This window comes from Lutra lutra, chromosome 10 (genome assembly GCF_902655055.1).
Source record: "Lutra lutra chromosome 10, mLutLut1.2, whole genome shotgun sequence".
Classification (NCBI taxonomy): Eukaryota; Metazoa; Chordata; class Mammalia; order Carnivora; family Mustelidae; genus Lutra; species Lutra lutra.
In genome coordinates, this window is record NC_062287.1 from 21883656 (window position 1) to 21907285 (window position 23630).

At 53.3% G+C, this 23630-nt stretch overlaps 1 protein-coding gene across 5 annotated transcripts in view; it reads right to left on the minus strand.

The window, feature by feature from the left end:
* KIRREL3 (kirre like nephrin family adhesion molecule 3) overlaps positions 1–23630 on the minus strand; it is a 553006-nt gene that overhangs the window by 80693 nt on the left and 448683 nt on the right. For all 5 annotated transcript variants that reach the window (XM_047690186.1, XM_047690190.1, XM_047690188.1 and 2 more), the window contains exons 4-5: positions 15682–15831; positions 11001–11150 (exon numbers count right to left, since the gene is read on the minus strand). In XM_047690186.1, coding sequence (XP_047546142.1) covers positions 11001–11150; positions 15682–15831 — 300 coding nt within the window. The remainder of the gene's footprint in view (positions 1–11000; positions 11151–15681; positions 15832–23630) is intronic.

Sequence of the window (23630 nt, forward strand, 5' to 3'; positions counted from 1 at the left end):
CTCAAGAAAGCTGTTAAAAGGGCACCTAGGTGGCTCAGTGGGTTTAGCCTCTGCCTTTAGCTTGGGACATGATCTCAGGGTCCTGGGACCGAGTTCTGCATTGGGCTCTCTGCTCAGCAGGGAGCCTGCTTCCCCACTCTTTCTCATTTATTAAAAAATAAATGGAAAGATGAAAAAAAGTTCATGAAAAAAAGTTCACCTCCCCTGGGAAGTCCCCCCTGACTGCTCAACTTGTCCTCTCTTAAGAAACTCAACTCCCTATACTCTGCTCTACTTTGAGAGCACTTACCGCCTTCTAACAGACTATAACATTCTTGCAATGTTTATTGTTTATTGTCTAATTCCCTCTGCAGGAAAATATGTTCCACGAAGGCAGGAGATTTTACTCTGTTCATAATCTACCACACACTGATGTATATTTCTGGTGCCTAGAATAGTATCTGACACATGGAAGGTGCCCAGACCCGTGCTGAAAAAATGAAGTGAAGAAGCCTTGCTTGGTGGATTCCCTCCAGTTCTGATTCTCTAAATCAAGGTTAGGTTTCAGTCTTCAGGAGAACCACTGCCCAGGCCAACTTGGTATTTGGGGCCAGGGCTGGAAGAGAGCCAGGGTCTTCCCAGGTGACCCTTTGTTAGAGCCCAACTTTCTCAGTCAGAGAAGATGCGTTTTCCTTCCCATGTATTGTTCAGGCTCTAGTCTATTTCCTTTCCTCCCCTCCCCTCCCCTCTCCTCTCGTCTCCTAGCCATTTGCGAGATGACTTCTTTCCATCATCCTAGGGATCGAGTGTGTGTCCATCTCTGTGTGAGGAGAGACAGGGAGCGAGCAGAGCGGGAAGGAAGCGGTGTGTCTGGGAGGTGCAGCTCTTCCAGCGGGATGGCTGTGTGGCCATGGGCTTGCCCTTCTGCTTCTTGATTCCCCCTGCACCCCCCCACCTCCCCGAGGCTGCTATGGTGTTCCTGGCAGGGACCGGGTGATTCTTCAGCTGCTAACACGGTTCCTGACATACTTACACATGGAAAGTTCCTCCTTTCCATAAACATTTACAAACACCTGATCGACTTGTGAAAATGTGACACTCTTTTGGAAGCCAGCCTTCTTGGGCTGCAGGGCTCATGTACTTACTTTGGTAAAACGGAAGCACCTGCATGGGCTTCTGGGCACCTAGCACACTCCCACTTAGGAAAACCCCCTCTGACGGGACAGAATCATGCCGAGGCCTGGAGCGAGGGGCAAACAAACAGCGGGCAGTCCTCTGATAACGAGACTTAATGGGATGGAAAACGGATGCTGTGGGTCCAGAGACCCTGGCTCCCCAGGCTTATCTGGGAAACAGAGTGTGGGGGGGCTGTCAGGAAGCCTTCGGTTCCTTGTGCAGGCCCCTCCCTGATGCTGGGGGCCCTGGGACAGTGTGACGGTTCAAAAGGGGCTCCTGGAATTCCCTGGGGCTGGAAGGAGACCTGTATCCTGATGGTCCATTATCTTAAGGGGAGGACTACCAGGCAGTGGGCCAGGGTTCCCAAAATGCCCCTCTCTGGCCGGACCTCCCAGCTGGGTCGCACCCCAACACAGCCCCAAACTAACAGAGCTCTGGCATTTCCCCCTCCTGAGATAGCCGTGCATCTTTGCTCTGGAGAGAAGTGACACCCCTGCCACGTAGGTGTCCTCCGATGACCTGGGACAGCAGGGGTCTCCTCAGGGGCTCCAGCCTCTGCCCCCTCTCCCGGGACCCTCTTTCTGCCACCGCTTGTGTGGGTGTGCTTTGTGCAAGTGACTTCATCTGGAAACTCCCTGCTGAACTCCACCCCTCCCCTGCCCCACTGGCTGCCGAGGGGAAGGCTTTCATTTGGTGGTGCTTTCCTTTCTCATTTCATGCTGTAATGGAGATTCATTGCTAGTTTTAAATCCATAATTTGCCATGAAACCCTCGTCTCAGGCCCGGGCTGAGGCTGAAGCGGAGAAGTGGCAAGCTATTTTTACCCCTGGAGTCTCCCTGCCCAGCTCAGCAGGTCTGGCCTCCCCCAGGGCTGGCTTGGGCCACCGTCCTGGGCGGGACACCCATGGTGCCCCAGAGGCTGGAGTCGTGAGAGAGGCGATTCCTTCCCGGGTGGGACCCTGCTGGCCCTGGCCCTCCCTCTGGGTCTCTGTGACCCATCCTCACTGCACTTGGTTTCTCATTACGGGGAATCAGTAGAAAAGCGGGGTCTCGCGCTGGGTCTCTCATGCCCCACCTGCTCTGTTCATTTCTGGGCCTGACTGGGAGGGGATGGTCAGTGCTTTTGTTGAGTTACTAAGATTTGTTCATTTCCCAATAGTGACAGATTCTCTTGACCGAGGGTCCCTGTGTCTTTCCACCATGATTCGGCCATGCTTAGAATTGAGTATGTTTGTGTGTGTGTGTGTGTGTGTGTGTGTGTGTGCATGCACACCCGTGCATTTGTCCTTGAGGTGAGGTGTCTGTGTGTGCCTACGGTTGATGCATGAGCAGGGTTTCCTGACAGGACTCCTGCAAGGCCCCCAGACATAAGCTGGCTCTTCCTGTGCTTTTTCGGGCATGTGGGGACATGCAGGAGCCATGCCCAAGGCAGAGGAAGCAGCCCCCTGATGGCAGAGTAGGTGAGGGCCCCCCTGAGGGCAGCTGCAACCTGGAAGTTACAGGAAGGTGGCTCTCCTCTCCCAGGCAGCTGCTGGTTCCATGGCAAATGGCCGATGCCAGGAGATCAAGGTCCTTTTGCAGCCTTCCACAGTCTCGCTCACGCTCCCCTTTGCTGAGCAGTGAAGGCTGCTCAGCGTCTCCCAGGGTCACGCTTGGTTAAAGCAGTGGAAGAACATATTATCCTTGCTCCTCAGAGCCAGGCAACAATGGGAACAGTGCCCCTCAGACCCAACCCCCAAACTACCATCAAATGAAGGCAAATCACAGCCGGACTGAGGCGCGGACTTGCACTTCCTCTTCCCTGCTCCTGATTTTATCAGACAGAGAGAGACAGAGGGTCCAGAGATGGTTACGCATCACTATCCCAGGTCTCAAGGGCAAAGACCTGGGCCTGCCATGTCGGTGGCAGACCTGGGACAAGGATGTGTGTCTTCCAACCTCCAGGTGGGGGCCCTTGTCCTGCTTAGACCCGGAGGCGTGGCAGTGCTCTGGGTATGATGGTGGCACCCTTCGGGGGCATGAGGCTGTTTGGGGAGCCTCAGACATGTAGTGATGGGGACCCCGAGGGGTCAGCAGAACTCCGTATGGGGTGGTGGGGGCAGGGAGCTGGAGGCGGAGCGCCTTGCCTGTGCAGCAGACCCAGTGGGCTCCTACAGAACCTCCCCGCCTTCCCTTGTGCTGCTGTTGAAAGCAAGAGATGCTGGAAGGAGGAGAGGAGGCCTGGCTGTGGGTTGGCCACTGGGGACGCGGCCTCCAGTCCAAGGCAGAGTGTTGGGCCTCTGCAGCAAGACCATTTAAATAGGCTGATTAGCTCTCTTCTCATTGGCTGGGTCTGGGGAGGGTAAGGCAGGCATGGGTGTCTTTGGCATCAGGTCTCCCCACTTCCTGCCTGCCCTCCCTCCTACACACAGCCCGAAAGGGAAGCACTGAGTTTGCCTCCATCCCCGATGGACCCCCAAGCCCTTTAGGCTCTTGCAATTTGTTCTGACACTGAGGTTGAAATGAAGAACAGGTAGATGGGGAGTCAGGCTGGTGGTGGTGGGGAAGGGGGGCAGCATTCCTTTCCATGGAAGATTAGAGAATCAGGGAGACTGTGGTGGGGGCAGCAGGAGGGAGGGCCCAGCTCTGAAGTCAATGTACTTGACCCAGTGGCTACAGGAACCTCCAGAGAGACCCTCCATCACTGCTTCCTGCCCTGCCCAACCTCCACATGTCACCGACTACTGCTCTGGGCAGCTACTCAGGGAGGTCATATGGCTAACTACCCTTAATATAATATAATATAATATAATATAATATAATATAATAATATAAATATAATCACACAATAATACTTTATTAGTATATTAATATAATAATATCATTAATAATAATATCATTATATAATAAAATAAATAAGTTAATTAAAATAAATATCATTATATTATATTATAATGTAATTTAGAAGACAGGGACTATTGGTCACCTTAAGGTAATTCAGTGCCCTCAGACCACGCTCACCTTATAACCAGCCCAAGCAGGTAAGCACAGAATTAAACCAGGAGGCAAATTAAACCAAGAGGGGCATGTGGTGCCCCCAGAGACATGGAGGAGGAGACTCTGCTTCTGTCCCTGGGCCCCCAGTAAGGACAGAGTGGCAGGAAGGGAGTGGGAAGGAGCTGGTGGCAGGGGTGGGGGCTGTGGGGCTGGGCTGAGGGGGATAATAGCTCAGACCCCGGCTCCCATCTGGAACTTCAGGAGATAAGGACGCTGCCTTTGCTCCTCTCTCTCCTCTCTGGCTTGTTTGCTGCCCCTATTTGGGGGTGATTACAGGGTAATGAATGTGGCAGGAAGCAGACACACAGCACAAATGAGATACAGCACCTAAGACCAGGCCGGGGCCCAGGCAAAACACGCTTAATCAGGAGATAAGGAAATCAATTCTGCTTGTCTTCCCAGGCGTGCGAGCCCGGGAGAGGCCCACAGGATTCGCATCTTTCTGCCTTGCCTGCTGGATGGCAAAGCTTCTTCAGGGCCCAGAGCCTGGCCCCCCAGGAAGGAAGGGCTGCTTGTTGGTGCTGCTGAGCACGGCAAAAATAATAGTAAGCACCACCATGAGTATGATAATAACGGCAGGCTCTTCTGTGGCTTGCCTCTTACTGGGCGCTGTTTTGAGCAATGTCTTACATCAATTATCCTGTTAAATCCTCTCTACAACCCTAAGAGGGCAGGGAGGACTATCACCCCATTTTACATATGAAGAAACCGGGGCACAGCGGGCAGGGGACTCATCCAAGTTCAAGGCATGGATAAAGCGACACAGCTAGGTTTCTAGGATAGGCCGTCTGGCTTTCAGAGTCTGGGCTGTTACCCCGAAGCCGCGTTGCCCCTCTAAACACAACACAACGCGACACGACAAAACACAACACGCACAATATGACACAGCCGTGGGGCTCAGTGTCTGCCAGGCACCGTCCCCCGCGGCGAGGGGGGACTCCCTCTTGTTTGCCCCAAGCATGGTTGCCACAGTTCTATCATGAGCATTCCTGAGCACCCAGTACGTGCCCGCAGGCTGTCCTGGGCAGGACGGCGAGAGACCCACTGGGGGAGACAGATAGGGAAACGGTTACTCTCAAGATCGTGAGTTGAGTGTTGTGACCGAGGTGCAGACGGAGGGCTAAGGGAGCACAGAATGGGAAAGCCAGGCCATGTGGCATTCAGGGAAGGCTTCCTGGAGGAGGTGATGTCCAAGATGGTTCCTGACAGGGGAGCAAGAGTCGGCCAAGGGAAGAAAGGAGGGAAGGACCTTCCAGGCAGCAACACACAGGTGTGAAGGCACGCAAGTGTGGGCATTGGAAGGAACTGCGAGCTGGAGCAAAGGGGTGCTGGAGCAGGGGCTAGAGGGAAAGGAGATGAATTAAAAGGGGGGGACTTGGGCTTTGTTCTGTGGGGGGTCTCTTCACCCCTGAAGAACAGCTCGGTCTGTCCCTTACTGACAGGGAGACTGTGGCTGGGTTTCTTGCCACCCGTTTCTGGAAGAGCCGGAGAGGCCCGTGCTCTTGGGCTGTGTTTCAGCTCTGCCTTCCCTTGCTGGATGACCCAAGTTGTTCACTGCCGCTCTCTGGACCCACCTACACAGAGGATGAGCGGGTCAGGAATTGGGGGCTGCTGCCAGCGCCAGGCATTTAGGGAACCCGGGCCCCTCAGCTGCTCTGGTGGAAAGATTTGGGGGCGGGTATCATGGCTCTGGAAACTCAGGGACCCTTCTGGACCCTCTCCGTGTTTGCCTCCTCAGTGTCTGGAGCTTGACATAATTTTAAAGACATCCTCTTTATTTGAATTGACTTAGTCTCCATCATTAAATAATTCATGTTGATTTAGAAAGCTTTGTTTCCAATGGGAGCCACAAGACAGCAGAGTTAATATTAGAACGGGCCAGGAAGATAAGGGGAATGGGAGGAAGACTGGGAAAACACCCTTTTTAATAATTAACCTGCTACCCGCCATCTTCCCCTGTCTACTTCCTGTTCCCCCCATCCTTCTCTTCTTTCTCTGTGTCCCCAGGGGTCATTACCATCCACTTCTGACCCTCACAATTCATTTGTTTAACCTGTTTACTATGGATTGACTGGCTCTCTCTGCCAGGACGCAGGCTCACCAAGGCAGGGATGGTGTTCCCTTTCACTGACCCATGAACCTCACTTGTCGAGCTCAGTGCTGGGCACCTAGTAGGTGTTCAGGAAATATTCATTGATCAAAACCTTGGCTTCCATTTCCTCCCTGATCTAGGTCCTCCAATTCCTTGCTTCTCAAATTTTCAGGCGGTTAGCAAGATCGAATGCAGTATCGTCCTTAAGGCTCCGGCCCTGGGGCTGTAGAGGTATTTGTCAACCCTGGGGTTCCCGCCAGTGGGAGGAGGATGCAGTCTGCATGTGCGTGTGTGTGACTGTAACTGCAGACTGTGTGATACTTTAGCGTGTGTGTGTGTGTGTGTGTGTGTGTGTGTTAGTTTGGTGCTCACACCAGTTCTGGGAGATTTGGTTTTTATTATCCTCATTTCATAGATGAGGAATGAGAAATGCCATTCATTCACTAACTCATTTATTAAAAACAAAACAAAAGAAAGCAAAACAAAAACCAAACAAACCCTACCCTATGTTGAGGACTTGCCCTATATTAAGTGCTGGTCAGAGAGTTGAACCAGAGTCCCCACAGGAGCGCTAAGGACCTTGCCCAAGGGCATGAAATGAGTGAGCTCTGTAGGGGTTCTGTTCCCAGCCCCTGACTCTTCCTGCTAACCCCAGCTCTGCACACGTGCACGGGGGTCCCAGGATGTCCCGTTAAGCGGAATCCCCACAGACATGGCTCGGAAGGCACGGAAGCTGCGGACAGAAGGAGGACTCGGGGGTTAACATGCACAGCCAAGTCCAGAATCCCAGGTCTGGGCAGGACTTTGAGAGGTTCCCCTCTTCAGACTCAAAGTAAGAGGCTGCACAAAACACTCTGTTACTTTCTGTGCCTCAGTCTCCCTCATGAATTCTGGTTCTGGTGGGAGATGGGGCCATTTTCCTCAACTACCTGGTGTGGCAAGCTGGACCCCGTATTGTAGAGTTCACGGCGTTTTGGGAGCCCTTCAGTGCCTAGTGACCATCTTATTTATCATCACCTTCATGTTACAGATGAGGAAACTGAGACCCAGAGAGGTGGAGTATCAGGGCCAAGATCACAGAGCTGGTTAATGGTAGGACCATGACTGTTGCCTCCAAGTCTGCTGTTCTGGGATGCCATGATTCTTGAGATGTTCTGCAGGTGGAAAAATGCCTGTCTCGACCTGGCCCAAGTCAAGGCATGGGCCCCCTGGACCACAGAGGGAATGCAGCCTGGCTTAACGTGGATGGGTAGGGGTGGGGGGTGTCCCAGAGTCTTTGCCTGGCTCTGCCCCTTCCCCTTCTTGCTCTCCTGTTCCTTTAGCTCCCTCCCTCTGCCCCCCAGGGTAGCAAATGCTCAGCTCCAAGTTGATCCTGGCCTGATTGCATCTGGGAGCTGGAAACACAAGGCTAATCAATGCGTCTGCGACTCTAGGCTTGGCTGCTGGGGCTGGGTCCCCATGACCTCCCCGGAGCACTATGGGCTCTGTGAGCTGGCCCTCTGGTTTCTCCAGGCAGGCTCCCGGCAGATGCATATTTTAACAATGCACATCTGTTGGCCATATAATGTCTCGTATTTGCCCTCCTCACTTGGTGTTTTGATGGAAGACCCCCACGGGTCTCCCTCTGTTCCAGCCAAAGTGTTTGCTTTGCAATTTTGCTGGAATGCCATCTGATTCTGCTCTCACATCTTCCGCAGGTTCTAATCAGGCTCTTACTTTATTTAATTAAAAATCTATCTCAGGCAAATACAGACTAAATTAGGAAGCTCTCTCATTCCTGGAACACAGGGAAGGCAGCCCCTTCCTTGGGGAACTGGCTGGGACATTTTCCCAGGCTGAGATGTCACAGCAAAACAGATGGGGTCTTGTTTGGGAAGCTGGCTTCCCCGGGGTAGCAACGCCCCTCTTCGCTCTGCTGCTCTGTCTATGCAGCACGGTGAGCAGACCAGAGCTCCCAGTCCAGAAGGCTGGGTCAGCTTCTGCACGCAGGGCCTCTCTCCAGGGCAGTAGGTGGGGCTGTGCACCATAAAGAAACTCAGTTGGGCTGGGTGCCTCTGGCGGAGGCCGGCTGGACCCGTGAAAGTGGGGGTGGACACCTGCTGGACCAGCTCAGGGGGTGGGACCAGGGTGATCAGGAGGGGCTGGAGGCAGAGTCTGGGCCAGCTCTTTCTTGCCTGGGGTTAGTTTGTTAGGAAGAGTGGGGTCGGTGGAGACTTTAGGAAGGGCTGCTGGACAAATGCCTTCTCAGGCTCCTTTTTTTTTTTTTTTTAATTTTTTAAAATTTTTATTCATTTGACAGAGAGAGAGAGAGAGAGAGATCACAAGTAGGCAGAGAGGTAGGCAGAGAGAGAGGGAAGCAGGCTCACCGCTGAGCAGAGAGCCCGATGCGGGGCTCGATCCCAGGACCCTGAGATCATGACCTGAGCCGAAGGCAGAGGCTTAACCCACTGAGCCACCCAGGTGCCCCTCAGGCTCCTTTTCCAGCTCTCAGGAATCCCACAGCCTAGCTGCCAGGGTCCTCTGGAAGGTCCTCTTTCCCCTTGTTCAACTGCCTTCCAGACTTGTAAAGCATATTCCTCACGCCAACCGGCTCTGCGCCAGGTCTGGACACAGGAGATGGAGATGGCGGAGACTTTGAGATGTGACCCAACACGAAACTGAGTCTGTCCAGGTGAGACTCTGTGGCCCTGCTCTTTGCAGCCCGGTCCTTAAGCAACTAGACCAAGCAGACTGTGGTGGCATTTAGGGATGCAGACAGCACTGGTCTGGAATTAGAAAATCTGGGGTCTATTTTGAGTGGTCATTAAGCCGTGTGTGGCTTTGCTCTTGGAGTCTCAATTTCCTCATCTGTACAACATTTGGACTACTTTGAGCTTGGTGACCTCCGTGAGGCGGGGAGAGGAGGCAGGCTGTGAATGGTTGGGTGCGACAGGCAGAGTTCAGACAGCAAGCAGGATGAGAACTTGACGATGAGCTGTGTGTGCATCTAGACTAGGTCCTGCTTGAAATTAGGAGAGGGCAGTGCTTAGGTCCCTCTCAACTTCGCATTCTTTGGTACCCTCTACAGTGGGAGCAAGGCAGCAGAAGGCGGATTATTCTGAGTATGGGGAACGGGTTCATCTCTGGAGATGCCCAAATCTGTTCCCGCATTGCACAATACTCAAAAATCAGAAAAATTTTAGATGCTAAATCCTCCTGCGCTTCTCCACACCTCTGCACTGCGCTGTACCCCCATTCTGTTCTAGCCACCATCTTGGGAGATGTGAAGAGTCTGCCTCTCCCTTTCTTATCCCTGATTCCTCTTCTGTGGGCCCTTCTGGACTGAGCTGTCCCAGCATATTTACCCCGTCGGACTCGGTTGCTTTTCTCTTTCCTTAATCACAGGCTAGAGGAGACCCTGGGGTCAGGGGGAGGTTCTGGGGTCGGCCCAGAGTTAAGTCTCAAGAATCCAAGCCCCGAGCTTGGTAAGTGGTCCACCTGGGCTTCCTGCCGTGCTTGGCATAACGTGCCCGCGTGTTGCCGTGTCCATCTGAAGATAACCTGACACGCTCTTAAATATTTCATCAGGAGCAGCCACATGCCTTATCCTCCAGGCAAGGAGGCAGGACCCCAGCTGCTGACCCCATAGTCGGAGCCTCACAGCACCTGCCAAGAGGCAGGCAGGCTCCCCTCTCCACTGCCTGGGTCCCGTCCTTTGTGGGACTGGCGGAGCCTCACCCAGGAGGCAGTGCGCTGGTACTGGAGCCCTAGCCGGGAGAACCCCGGGGCCGTTGGCATCTCTGAGCCTCAGTTTTCTCATCCAGGCCAACAATCCCTGTCCCACTGTCTTGAGTCCGAATAGCCGGGGTAGCATAAGCGGAAGGGCTTTGAGAGGGTTTCTACAGTGCACGCACATGTCTGCCCTTATGCCTTCTGTGTATAGCTCGGTTCTCAGGGGCCTGGTCCGCAGTAGCAACTGGCTGGAGGGGAGCTGACAGGGCGTGACCTCAAAGTTGGAAGGAGGCCCTTTAAGAGGAGCCGAGCTCACTCCCTCGTCCTCAGGTGGGTCTGCCTGAGTGGAGGAGTGGAGACCTCTCAGGGAGGGTGTCTTAGGGCCACTGGGCCCCTGGGAAGCCAAGAGGAAGAAAGGCCAAGGGACGAAGGTCTGGTTTGGCATAAGGGCCTAAAATGAATTTTCCTAGGAATGATGTAGGCAGTCAGCTCTCCAGCGGAAAGCCGGGGCTCCCAGGGAGCGGCGGAGCATGGGGAAGGTACAGGTGCAGCAGTGGTCCCTAGGAGTGCTGAAATCATGCTTTGTTAGCACCTAGTTGGAGACGGAACGGACTCGAGGATGTGTCATACTCTCCTCCATATCTCCACTGCCTAGCACCCGGCCTGACAACCACCACGCGTGCAGAACACGCTTCCTCATGGAATAAATAGGCATGCAGAGCCCTTTTTAGCACCTTAAGCTGGAGTCAAACCCACTAGAGTTGGACAGGGTCACAGGTTGCTTAGCAGTATCCTCCGATTCCCAGGGCAGGAACTTTCACTTTCCCCTTTTAGCAGGGGAAGTGGGTCCTGACGCAGTGGGGCAGCAGCCGCCGGAGCCCCATGTGGTAACCCCTTTGGGCTTCGCCCAGTGTGGAGGCCCTTTTGGAAGCGAGCGCACGGTGCTTCCCGGAGCATCCTCGCCCCTGCCGCCCCCCCACCCACCCCTCACGGCAACAGCTCTTACCCAGGACGGTGAGGCGTGCGGGGCGAGACCGTATGGCGGCCTGGATGGCCTGGCACTCGTACACGGCGTCATCTTGGAGCTCTGCCCGCAGGATCTTCAGGTGATGCTCCCCGGACAGGTGGTTCCCTACCACCAGGTACTGTGGGTAGCCTGTGGACACAGTGCGCATGTCAGGGGGGCGGGGCCACGGGGGGGCGTTCCTGCCAAACAGGCACCACAGTGGGACTTGAGAGCTGGGGCTGGGCTTGGAGCCTGGCATGGCAGGTGACTGCTCAGGGCCCTGACCTCGGCGTGAGGAGCACAAAAAAAGAGCTTTCCCTGGGTATTGGGCAGCGTGTGTGTGCGTGTAGGTTTAGGAATATTGGAGAGGCTATGATGGGAGAGGACGGAGAGAGCAGAGATGGAAATGCTGAGTGTGGGCAGACACAGCAGGGTGGGTACTCTGGTAAGCAGTGTGCTCAGCGCTGTGGTTTACCAAGCAGACATGCATTTTGATAAGGAGACACACAGAGAGACCCAGGCTGCAGTTCTCAGCAGACAGAGTAAGAAAGAGACAGGAGAAAACAGAAATCTCTGGAAAAGAAGCAAGAATGACTTTGCGGGGGGGTAGTTCAGGATGGGCAGGAAGTAGAAATCGAGGCAAACCTGAACAGTGCCTGGCATCCTCTGGCCACCTTGAACCCTAAGGGGCCCAATTCTGGTCACTTCTCCTCCCCACCTCAGACCCCAGGGCCTGATTAAGCACTTACTATGAGGCACTCAGGACACTTAGGAATGTGGGGCCCTTATACTACTGGTGATGAATAATGGATAAATAAAAATTTGAGAATTATAAATCATTAATCAGCTTTCCTGCTACTGTGGAGGGTGAATGTAAATACTGACAGAAGTCGTGGCTGGGCAGGCTGGGCAGATCCCCTGTCCCGGCCCTTGGGCCCGAGACCTCCTTAGTTTCTTCCAGAAGGATCTCTTTCCCATCGTCCCCTTACCTGAGCTCTGTCTCCTTTCCTCCCCACCGTCCACCAGCCTCTTACAGAGACCTTCCTCCCTGTTATCTTCCCTTCTCTCCTCAGAGGCCCACACACCCTTCAGCAGCTACAAACATCTCCTCTTTCTAAAAGACCTTCACCAGGACAGTGTGAGTTCTCAGAAATGTGCTGTAGGAAGAAGGGGTTGGTCTATCCGAACTTTTAGAATGAAGACTAGGGCTTAAGCCAGTGAGAAAGAGAGAGAGGGACAGAAACAGAGAGACAGAGGGACATGGAATAGCTCTCCAAATGCTTCCTGTTTGTAAGTGCAGATTAGATGTGTTCAAGGAGTTCCCAAGGACAGAGCTAGCACCAGTGACAGAATTAATGTGGGGAAATACTTTAGAATATTCTTAATATAATTTGAAAGGTCCAGCAGGGATAGGGTGCCAGAAGTGGTAGTGAGATCCCCATCAGTAGCCGCATGCAAGCACAGTCAGGGACACAGCAGAGCAGCTTTCTATTCTAGATGGAATATCGGAGCTCTAAGTTCCCTCACATCGTAAGCTAAGGGTCTTGCAGCGGTGGAGCAGGCGTCCCCGCAGGTGAGCTGCACAGGGGCCACTGGCACCCATCCCTTGTCCGGAAGACAGCTGTGATCCTTCCCAGTATGCAGTATGGGGGCTTCCTGTGCAGCTGAGCACTTCAGGCTCACGTCTTCATGGCTAGCATCGTCCCCATTGTGCAGTCAAACAGCCCCGCCTGGCACAGCTGTTCTGGCCCGGCCCAAGGAGCTCACAAGGCAGACGGCTGTACCCCCGAGAGCACCACCTCCCCTCCTGCCCGTCCTTCCTGCCCTCTGCTGGGCTTTGGGAAGAAGCCCAGGTAGGTTAAGCTGGCTCTCCCCAGGACCAGGACGAGGGGCTGGAAATGAGTTCCTGCCCAGCCCTCTCCCCCCTGCTGCCCTCAATGTAGCCGGCTGTCCGCCCCCGGCCCTTCCAGCCCAGCCTCTGGATCCCGCTGTCCTTGATTAGTCCCTGGTCTCCTGCAGGCATCTTGGCTGGAGCTTGTGTTTTTGTTGTCTTGCAAGCTATCAGCAGCAGGAATTTTGCTCTCATGAGCTGCTGAAAACATCAGTGATGGGTTTGTTTGTATTTGCCTAATTAGGCAACGTGCTGCAATGCTGTCCCATGGACTGGCAGGATCTTTGGAAAACACAGGCCCAGAGGCATTGATTCTGAGCAAGTTCTAGCTCCTTCCATAGGATCATGACTCTTTTAGCTATGCTCAGAGGATGCAAAATTATTGGGAGTCTGGGTTCTACAGTCTCAGTGCCCGGGTTCAAATGCCCAGTCTGTCCCTTCCTAGCTCTGTTGTCTTGGGCATGTTACTTGAACTTCTTTGTGCGTCTGTCTCCTCATCAGCAAAATGGGGACAATATCAGTATCTTATAGAGTCACGGTGAAGATTAAGTGGGATGATCCATGTTACGTGAGTGGCAGAGAGTAGAGTCTGCAAATGCTGGTTTAAAGAAAAATGACGGTGAGATGGGATAGCCAAAAGGGTCCCTGTCTTTAGAGGCGAGAACATGCAGGGTGCCAAGATTTTTGGGTGTTAGGATCCCTAACAGAATTCTCCCCTCCCCCAGGGTCCCACACATTGGGATTGGGTGTATGTTTGAATCAATTTCTTTCTCAACTGTGACTTCATTTACCTGTCAAATAAAGGGGGAATCCTCTTTTCTCCCTGTGGATCATTGTAATTTATGACATAATGTCTGAGAATCATTTGGGCTTCTCAGAAGAAGAATGTTCTATCAATCTGAGGGCATGCATTTATAAATCATTTCCTTTGAAAGTGTTTTTCAGCCTTGGTGAACAGAAAGACGGGTAGGTATGTCTTCAGTGAGGGCATGATTCCTGGTCAGCTGAGCCGGGTCACACAGAAAAGGATAAAGGTAAAACAAAAGAGGATAGAACTGTGGCAGGTTGAAGTCTTACAATTCTGGGCCTCAGTTTCCCCATGGGAAAACCTGTGCCGTTATCGAGTGCTGTGCGAACACCTGCTGAGTGAAATTGGGACCTTTTCCTCTTTCTTGTTAGGCAAGCAAACAGTATTTATGGAGCATGTGAGTTTCTGTCATTATCTTCCTGATGCTTTTTTGGGGATCAGTGATCAAATAGAAAACACTTTTCTAGGAATTTGAGTTCTGTGGCTTTGCAAGGAGACAGACAACCTTCTTTATCTAAGTGAGGTCAAGTCAGAGAGCAAACAGACCCCAATTAATCAGAACCCCGTTGTCCCTCAGTAATTAGCAGGACCCAATCCTGATCCCAGAAAGCCATTCATGGAATTGGATGCCACAGGGTCAGTTATCCGTGTGGTGATGAACATCCATGGTGACCTGGGGCTTGCTCTTGGCCACCAACCCAGAAAAGACCCCAGTCCCTGCCTGGAGGCTGCAAACCACTGACCAGGAACCCAGAGCACCTCCTTAGCTAGCAAGGATCCTGGTCCAAGCTCAAAGCCACGCAGAGCTTGAGTGATGCTCTTTTGGGAGGGTGAGATCATTCCCCTAGTTTCTCTAGGGTAAGGAAGTTCAGAGCCCCTGAAATTGGCTGGTTCCCATAATACTTAAATTTTATGGCAGCACAGTATATTTTGGAGATATTATTGTGTATTTTATCCATGCTCAGCGGGGCTGGAGCACTCAAACCCAGGGATGCTATTGACCATGGCTATAATGTTTCAATATACATTTTTGGCAAGACATAACTCACATTTTAAAATATTAATTTCTCAACCATCATGTTCCTGAGTGCACTTCGATTTTTATTTTCTTGCAGCTATACACCACAAGAGAAGCAAAGCGACTTCTCAGTTGAATACATACATATATATTTTTTCTCCTCTTCTACCCTCAGCCATTCCCCAATGGCGGGGACACCTGGATCCCTTGTTCCGAATTTTCCAGGTTATGCTAAGCCTCGCGAGCGGTCACATGCCTACCTCCCCAGGGGAGAATAGTATTTGCTGATGGGTGAGTGACCGGGTGGCTGAGTCTATCCTTTTGTCTCCCGGGGGAGAGGATGGGTCAGAAAGACATCTGTATGAGCTTAAGGGCTGACGTTCACCACAGTTAACAGATGAGAGGAGGTCGCGCCAACTGGGGGAGCTCAGCTGCAAGTGACGGGAGCCTACTGGGACATCCTTGCTCAAAACCAGCCCTGGGTGGGCTCCTTTTCTTTTCTTCCCTCTCATGGTAACCTATAAGACCAACTTGGTTCCTCTGTGAGAGTTCAATTTCTTTGGCTCCCTTTAGTGGATGGAAACGCGGGAAGAACCAGGCGATGACTTAAGTGGGGGATACATTCTGGGCCAAGAAAAGGGAACACGTTTCTTGTAGGCATCTGACTTTACCTGAATTGTGTTTGACTTTCTTGAAGAGATCCCTCAGGGCCACCCTGTTCGGGTTTGGCCACCGGATTTGAGGGTTTATGGATAATTCATTACCGGTGGTTGGAAGTGCTCTCAAAGTCCTATGGGTCCTGGACCCAGAGCTTGCCCACCCTGACTCTGCCCCAGGGGGGATGCACAATGAAATCTGGAGATTTAATCTCCAAATGCCCATGAAGGTGGGGTTCCTGAGGAGAGTAGCTGGGTCAGGCAGGGACGGGGTCCAGGCCTTCCTGGGGAGGTCTGGGGGTACTCACTTGAGAGGTCCCTGCCCACACCCAGAGCCAAGCCGTCTTTGATCCACAGGACAAAGCCATCGTATTCGGGAATGGCGCACAGCAGAGTCACTGGCTGGCCTGACACCACGGCCTGGTCCTGGGGTTGCTGGCTGAAGGAGTACACTTGGCCTGGGAAGGAAACAAGCACAGCGGTCAGTTACCCGCAGGGAGCAGCGTCTGGAGGCTTCCCCAGTTAAGAAGCAGAGCCGAGGCTGGCCCAGGGGAGAAGCACCCCCAATGCCCCTGCCTGGGGCCCAGCAACAGCTTCCTACCTGCCCCCAGCTTAATTCCCTGCTTCTAGCAGAGGGCTCGAAGCTCAGCCGCCCCATTCATCAGTCCTTAGTGTACACACACACACACACACACACACACACACAGTGACCCAGCCTCCTCCAGCCCCCAGAGGCCAAGCCCGCCGCTGCCGCCCTTGGGACGAGCTCTGCCACTTTCCACTTGCTGCTGCTGGCTTGCCCCTCCTCCCACTACAGAGCAGAAGCAGGAGAGAGCCCTCCAGCAGCGGGCATCCTGTGGGGGTGTGCCTCAAGAAGGCAAATTGGGGACAGGGAGTAGAGCGCTTTGGTTAAAAACCCAAGAATCCAGGGAAAACATTATTGTTTCGGTGGTTCCCGGGCTGGTATAGTGTGGCCCAGCACGTGCAGGGGTATCTGCTTTGCCCCTATTTTTCTGGTGGCAGCCCCAGCTCCGGCTTCCCTACCACCTGGGAGAAGGTCACGGGTGTGACCCCAAGCTCTCCCATGCACCCCTGAGAGCGAGAAGGCCCCGAGCCATCCAAGCCAGCCAGCTCATCCATGTGACCCAGACACACCCCCGGTATGTATCACGTCTCGGCCGCTGTTCTAAGATTTAAAAATATTAGCTCATTAACCTTTTCACCCTCATAACAACCTATGAGGTAGGTACTGTTTTGATCCCCACTTTCTGGAGGAGGAAATGGGGTCCAGGGAAGTGGCAAATACTAAGAGGGGCCGTGCTTGGTCGTGACCGAGCCAGTCTCGTGTATGCACTACCTTTAGCTTTGCAGTGGTCGTAACCGCAGGACCTTACCCAGTCCAGTTTGCAGGGGCTTGGATGTTGGCTAAATTATCGCCAAAGTGTCTAGTGTCAAGACAAGGGCTAAAAATATAAGACTTTCTGGCTCTATAGACTGTATTTTCCCCTGCTGAGTTGTGCAGTGCCCAGATCCGCTGGTCCTGGAGGGGAAGCTGAGAAATGGGCTGGGGGTGATCCGTGGTCCCCGGGAAGCCGCAGGTGCACGGACAAGAGGACACTGACATTTACAGAACCCCTGGCCCACAGCAGAAAGTGCTTCACGTGCCCTCCCTTCTATAACCTGTTTAGTGACATGTCAGGGCAGAAATAGCCCGATGTTACAGCAAGGAAAACAGGACCAGAGAGGCAAAGCAACCAATGCAAGATCACACAGCTAATGAGTGGTGGAGCTGGGGTCTGACCAGGCAGCGGGGGGTAAGGGGGTTTCTCTGTGACTTCCAAGCCCACATTCTTTCCCACGCCCTGCCCGGCAGCTAGAGACACACAGCTCAGGAAGGGGGTCCTGGTGGACAGGCTGCTGCCCCACCTCTTCTTCCCGCAACAAGGGAGAGTCAGGGACGGCCACAGAGGTCCTGGAAACTAGCTGTTGCCCATCCTGGGGACACAATGGCCCAGGCTCAGACCTGGGTAAGACCATGGGTAAGGCCATGCTCTCAGCAGCAGGTGGCCCGAAGAAGGGAGTGGTGGACATATAAAGAAGCTGAGGGAAGCGGGCCAGAATGGCAGGCCTGGTGGTGGGGGTCCCCAGGAGCAGACGTGGGGGGCGCCTCAGAGAGCCTGTGGCAGGTGGGAAGGTAGCCGCGGTTGCAGCCTGATGAGATTTTGGTTGGGTCTCTGAGGGGTCTCATTAAAAATCAAATTGGCCCTGAATTGTGGGAGTAACACTTTTTATTCTGATTTGAGCTTTACAAATTAGATTTCATAGGACATTTTAATCAGCTATGTGTGGTGGGTTAATTTATTTATTTTTTTCCTCTCAGGCTCTTCAAGTTCTCTGTTGTAATTAGACTGTTTCTGGCACCAAAACAAGAGAGGGAGAAGGAGGAGGAGGAGAGAGAAGAGAAAGGAAAAGTGGGGGTGGGGGGGGGTTCTGGAGAAGGAGCCAGAGGATGGAGGGATGTGAGGAGGGTGCCGGAGAGGCTGGAAGAAGGGGCCGGGAAGGGAAAGAGGGCAAGGAGGAAGGAAGGGAAGGGAAGACAGGAGGAGGGAGAAAGCTGTGGGGGGCACTCCTTTCTGAGGCTCTTTTCTCCCGGCTCAATGATGATTTCACAACTCCTTCTTTTATCTCAAAACCTTTCTTGCAAGGACAGTATCAAGACAGCCGCAATGGCTGTCAAAGATTGTGTTATCAGAGAGAATTAGCAGGTTGTCAGCCGTAAGGAGAAGGCCGCAAGCCAGTGGTGTGGACCCTGCTGCAGGAGGTGTTCCCTCCTCTGCCCACCCCCAGTACCGCTTCCTCAGATGTGGGTGAAGGTAACAGAGAGCTGAGGTACAGGGAGCATCCCGAGGGGTTGCGGTTGCAGCGTGTTGGTGGGGGGTGAGCCCTGGTTGGTGCAGGAAAGCCAAGATTCTCTGTGCAGGAGGACACAGAGAGCTCACTAGCTCACTCTGGACCGTGTCTCAGAGCCAGGCATTGGGGTAACCATGAGATCCCCCCAGTAAGCCCTGAGCCCACAGAGAGCAGCCTGAAGGGACAGGGGAGGGGGGCGGGGTGTGGAGAGGGGGAGGGGGAGGATGGTCTGATCCATCCCAGCAGGCTTCAGAGAGCTTTCGGCTCCCACATTGGGTCTTTTTGGACCCCTTCAGGCTTTTCTATGGAAAGAATGTCTCTTGGGTTGGGTTGGGGTTGGGGGGAGCAGAGAGAGATAACACTGCACAGTCTCAACAAAACCACCCAAACGGCATTACCCGTTTTTTTTGGGAGGGGATGATGGGTGCTCTGACAATTTCTTTTTCAATCTGATTTTAATTTCTGTGCATTAAATACATGCCACTAGAAATACTTTTTCTTTCAAATCAATGAGACGCTTTTTCAGATAGAATCACAAGCTGAGGGTCACTGTCTAGAGTCGATAAAAGTCACTCTGCTGTGGAGGGTTGGGCACCCTGTTTTTTCACCCAGAGGACACACCTTGAGTCTTCTCCTTCCGGCTTCAGAGGCCCTAGGAACACAGCGTGCATCCGCAGGTGTAATTTCTTGGCCAGAAAATGCTCTTCATCTGTTCCCTCACAGCCGGTTTCTTTTCCCTGTCTTTCCTGCTCCCAGGAAGTGAGTGAGCCCAGGATCTTTTCTAGAACCTCCTAGGCATTAAGGTAGGTTGACAGGAAGCTCCTTGAGAACATTGTTGACTGCGACCTGCCATGAGGCAGGTCTTGCCCTGTGCTGTGGGGAACAGATGGATATGACGTGGTCCTTCCCTCCAGGAGTGAACGTCTGTACAACCACACACCCACACAACTCTTCTCGGGACACAGAGTGTGTGCTGTGCCCACTCGCACACCTTGAGCTGTCCATCCCAAGTTCTCCGCTTCAGTTTCCCATTGTGCCCACTGACGTTCTCCTGCTGCAAAGCCTGGCAGTCAGTGCGACCTCCCTTTCCTGCTTTATTTTCAGTCTGTCTCCATCACCAAGTGTGGCCCAGCCCCTCCTCCAGAGCACCTTTCAGACCCACCCTTTCCTCTCCATTCCCACCTCTGCAACCCGAAGTCTGGGCCCTCCCCACCTCTGCCTAGGTTCTTTCGACAGCCTGCAAATGCCTTTGGGTCCAACCCTGACTCTTCTTCCTAAACCACGGCTTTCCTCGTGCACTCTCTCCCTTTGCAAGGGATGCGTAGTCCATGGCTCTCCACAGTCTGCAAGACAGCATCTGATGAGCTTCTCCAAAATCGGACAGCCTTCTCCCCGGGTGCTCAGCAGCCGTTCCTTCGCGCTACATGTCCCATGTCACTGATGTCCCACCATTGTGGAATCGCCCCTCTCTCCGGGCTCCCTAACCAGCCCCGACCTCACTGAATGCCAAGTTGTCCTCCAAGAGCTTTGCCTGTGCCTCTAGGCACTTCCGGTCACCAAGGGGTGACTGACTTCTCTCTTCTCCCCTCCTCCCCACTTTTGCTCCTTATCATCCCCCTCCTTCATTTCTTCAAACCTTTATTGAGCATTTGCTATATATCAGATGCCAAAGGAACAAAGGTAAGTGAGAAATAGAGGGTAAACTGAGGGCAGAAACCATGGCCGTCTTTTTCGTCTTATATTCTCGGCACCTGATCTAGTGCATACTCACTCAATAAACTTGACTTGTGACCTTGTGACCTTGTGACCTTGTGACTGAATAAACTTGACTTGTGACCTTGTGACCTTGTGGCTGAATAAACTTGACTTGTGACCTACTCTGTTTGTCCTCTGAGATCTGCGGTCATGAAGCAAAACTGTTTTTATGTTTTAAACTACTGATTAGGGAGATATTGTGCTGAGCACACCACACAGGAACGAGGTGAGAAATGAAGGCGAAGGGTCAGAGTCTTGAGGAGTCAGGCTTTATAGGATAAAAATAACTGGGTTATTCATGGAAGACCCACTTTAACCAAGTCTGAATATAACTACAGTGTTAATCAGGTGTTACTACCACATTTCACAGATGAGCTGAGCTCCCAGAAATAAAGTGACAGGCTCAAGGTCATTCAGTTAGCCCAAGTGTAACTCAAGGTCACACAGTGGTGTGTATTGTACCCGCAGGTACAATAGACTCAAATGTCTCCGGTTGTAAATGCTGTTTTCTTGTCACTATGCCATGTTGGTTATTGAATTAAGGGTCTAGACTCGGATTTTTATCCACAAACCAGGACTCCCTCTATTCAACCCCACCAACCATGGTCCTCAGACCATCTAAAGAGAATCAGGGGATCTTTGGAGTGAAAAGCAGTTTCTTGGTTCTTTTCTCAAAGTGTTCATGGCCCCTGCCAGCTGCTGGTCAACAACACTGAGCTAGGGTTCAGGGCGCAGTCCAGTACTGGCCACCATGGGGGGTAGGAACGAAAAGAGGTATAATAATTATGGGCACTTAGTATTGTATAAATAGTCATTATCTATATAGCTGTGTTGTTATATGAATATATAGAACTAGCTATATATCACAAATAATACTTTATTGTTGTAGAATTAATAATAAGTAACTTTCATTGCACGTAGTGTTTAGAGCTTTATGTGGGTTATTTGACCAAATGCTTCTCACAGTCAGTCCTGTGTGACAGGTGCCCCATCAGACCCCTGCGAGGATGAGTCTGTCCGGGGTCCCAGGGCACTGAATGGTGGTGGTGGGGTGGACATCAGACCCAGCAGTCCTGTTCCTGAGCTGCCTCCTGGGGTCCTTGGCTACACGGTCCTTGGCTCCTGGGAATGCACAGAACCTGCCTGAGACCACACTCTCCCTTGCCCTTGGCCAGGACTGTAAAGTCTAGGGAGACTCTCAGGGAGGGCCTGGATGGAAACACACTTGGTGGGTTAGACTGAGTGGGATGGGGTCCCAGGGGTGCTGCAGGAACGCTTTCCTGTTCACCATCCCAGGAAGGGAGGTGCCCTGTGGAACAGGAGGCTCCAGGGGCCACTGGAGAGCCCGTGAGGTGACTGTCCGCAGCCTGCAGGCTCCCTACATGCCCACGCTGCCGTGGACTTTGCAGGGCAAGAGGGCGTGTTCCCAGCTCTCCACCTGGGCCTTGATAACTCTGAAGTCGGGAGGGAGGTGGTTCTCCCCACTGAGCTCAGAGAGGAGAAATGCCAGCCTCGAGGTTCTGCAGTGGCTCAGTGGGGCTCAGAGTCGGCTCTGAAGGCCCCCAGTGTGGAGATCTCCCCCCACCCCACCCTGCCCAACCTGCTCAGCAGGTGAGGAGAGGAGGCTGGACGCAGGAGTGCTTAGCAGGTGCGGCCTTTGGGCACCTTCTCCTCAAGCTGCAGGAAGCAGGGGCCGTATGTGGCTGGGAAGGGGTGCGGCTCTGAGGAGCCCCAGCCTGATGAACCATTGGTGCAGCGGCGCTGCGGCCTCTGAGTCAGGATGGCTGGTGATTGGCAGGCGGGAGGAAGTGTAGGGGCGGGAGTGGCAAGTGGCAGGAGGGCTCTTCAGCGCTGAAAAGGACAGGTGCAGGTGCAGCCTGGGCTAGAGAGAGGGGCGGGGACGAAGCTCTGGAAGCCTCTGGGCTCCAGTCCTGGGACAGAGCTTCCTGTCTCCTCCCCACCCTCCACCTTCCGCAGCAGCACAGCTGGGAGTCCACCACTCCTGCCACCCTGTCTGCGTGGTCCTCGGTCTTCTTGCCAGCTGTTTCCCTCTGCTCTCCTCTCGGGAGCGGTGCAGCCCAGCTGCCTCTCTCCTCATGACTTCTCCAGGTTGCTTTCTTGAAAGCACCCCCTCTGCCCTGCGTCCCTCCTCCCTCCTTCATCTCCATCCGCCCAGCAAGCTCCCTGAAGAGGTCACCCCCTCCCAGCCCTGGCCACGTGGCCCTCACCTTAGACTCTTTTTGGGGACTTGCAGGACACATTAGCACAGAATGAACCATCACCATCTGGCTCTGGGAGGTCCCCACCATCTTCCAGTAAAATATTTAAAATGCCGAGGACCCCATGATTCCCTCTGAGCTCACACACCTCTGACCCCTGATCTAAGGTCACCTCTCAATTCCTGATTATTTCCTGGGGAGGGAAGAGGTATTTTTTTTTTTTTTAAATGGAAGACCGAGGTGAGGTTATAAGGGCCGAATCACCGAGAGTGATGGTTTTAGAACAGTGCTCTGGGGACCTGGCTGCTGTGGTGTATGCGTGCGTGTGTGTGAGTGTGTGTGCATGCATGTGAGAGAGAGAGAGGGTGTGTGTGCGTGTGTGTGTTTAACAAGCAGGAAGAGGGGGTGCCTGGGTGGCTCAGTGGGTTAAGGCCTCTGCCTTCGGCTCGGGTCATGATTTCAGGGTCCTGGGATCAAGCCTTACATCGGGCTCTCTGCTCAGCAGGGAGCCTGCTTCCCCACTCTCTCTCTGCCTGCCTCTCTGCCTACTTGTGATCTCTGTCTGTCAAATAAATAAATAACAATCTTAAAAAAAAAAAAAAACAAGCAGGAGGAGGACCTAGTGGACCCATGTGCTTGGTGGTCAGGGTCCTTAATGGCAGGCTCAGGTCACCCACCCTTGCCACTCATAATTGTCAGCCCCGATCTTTCAGGGACACCTTCCAGTACTTGAGTCTGTTGTCACCCCTGTGGATGTAGGTGTTTGTGCCTCTCCCCTAGCCACTGATCAGGTGCTCAGGTGGTTCCGTGGCGGGGGGCTAGCGGAAATACACACACAGGGTCAGCATGGGCTGGTGCCAACGGCATGAGATCTGGGGTTAGAGTAGCTGAAAAGAGAAGGCCCAGTGCAAACCACCCTGGAGCATGATGTGGGGGCAGGGTGCTGATGTCTCTTTGTCCCTGACATCATTCTCTTTCTATCTATGCTCAGCGTTCAGATCCAAGGCGGTCCAGGGCTGGCATGCGGGTATGCCTTCTCTCCCCCGACCCCAGGACAGGGCACTTTGGCCAAGGCTTTGCTTTAGCAGCAGGTTGAGGGGCGGAGACCACTGCCCTGAGGGTTAATCCCAGCCATTCCTGCACAGGAACTAGGCCGCCTGGAATGCTTGCCTGGCTTCTAAGTGCTTTGCAAACCCATGTACACAGTCACCCTTGTCCTGCTCCTTCAGAGGGGGAGAGAGCTGATAAGGGCACAGGGCCCCCAAAAGGTTGAGTGATGCCCTGGGGATGCCCAGCGGTCCAGGAGCAGGCAGAGCGAGGACTTCTCCAGTGCCCTGGGGAGGCACCCACCACCACCCCTGTGCCAGAGTGCG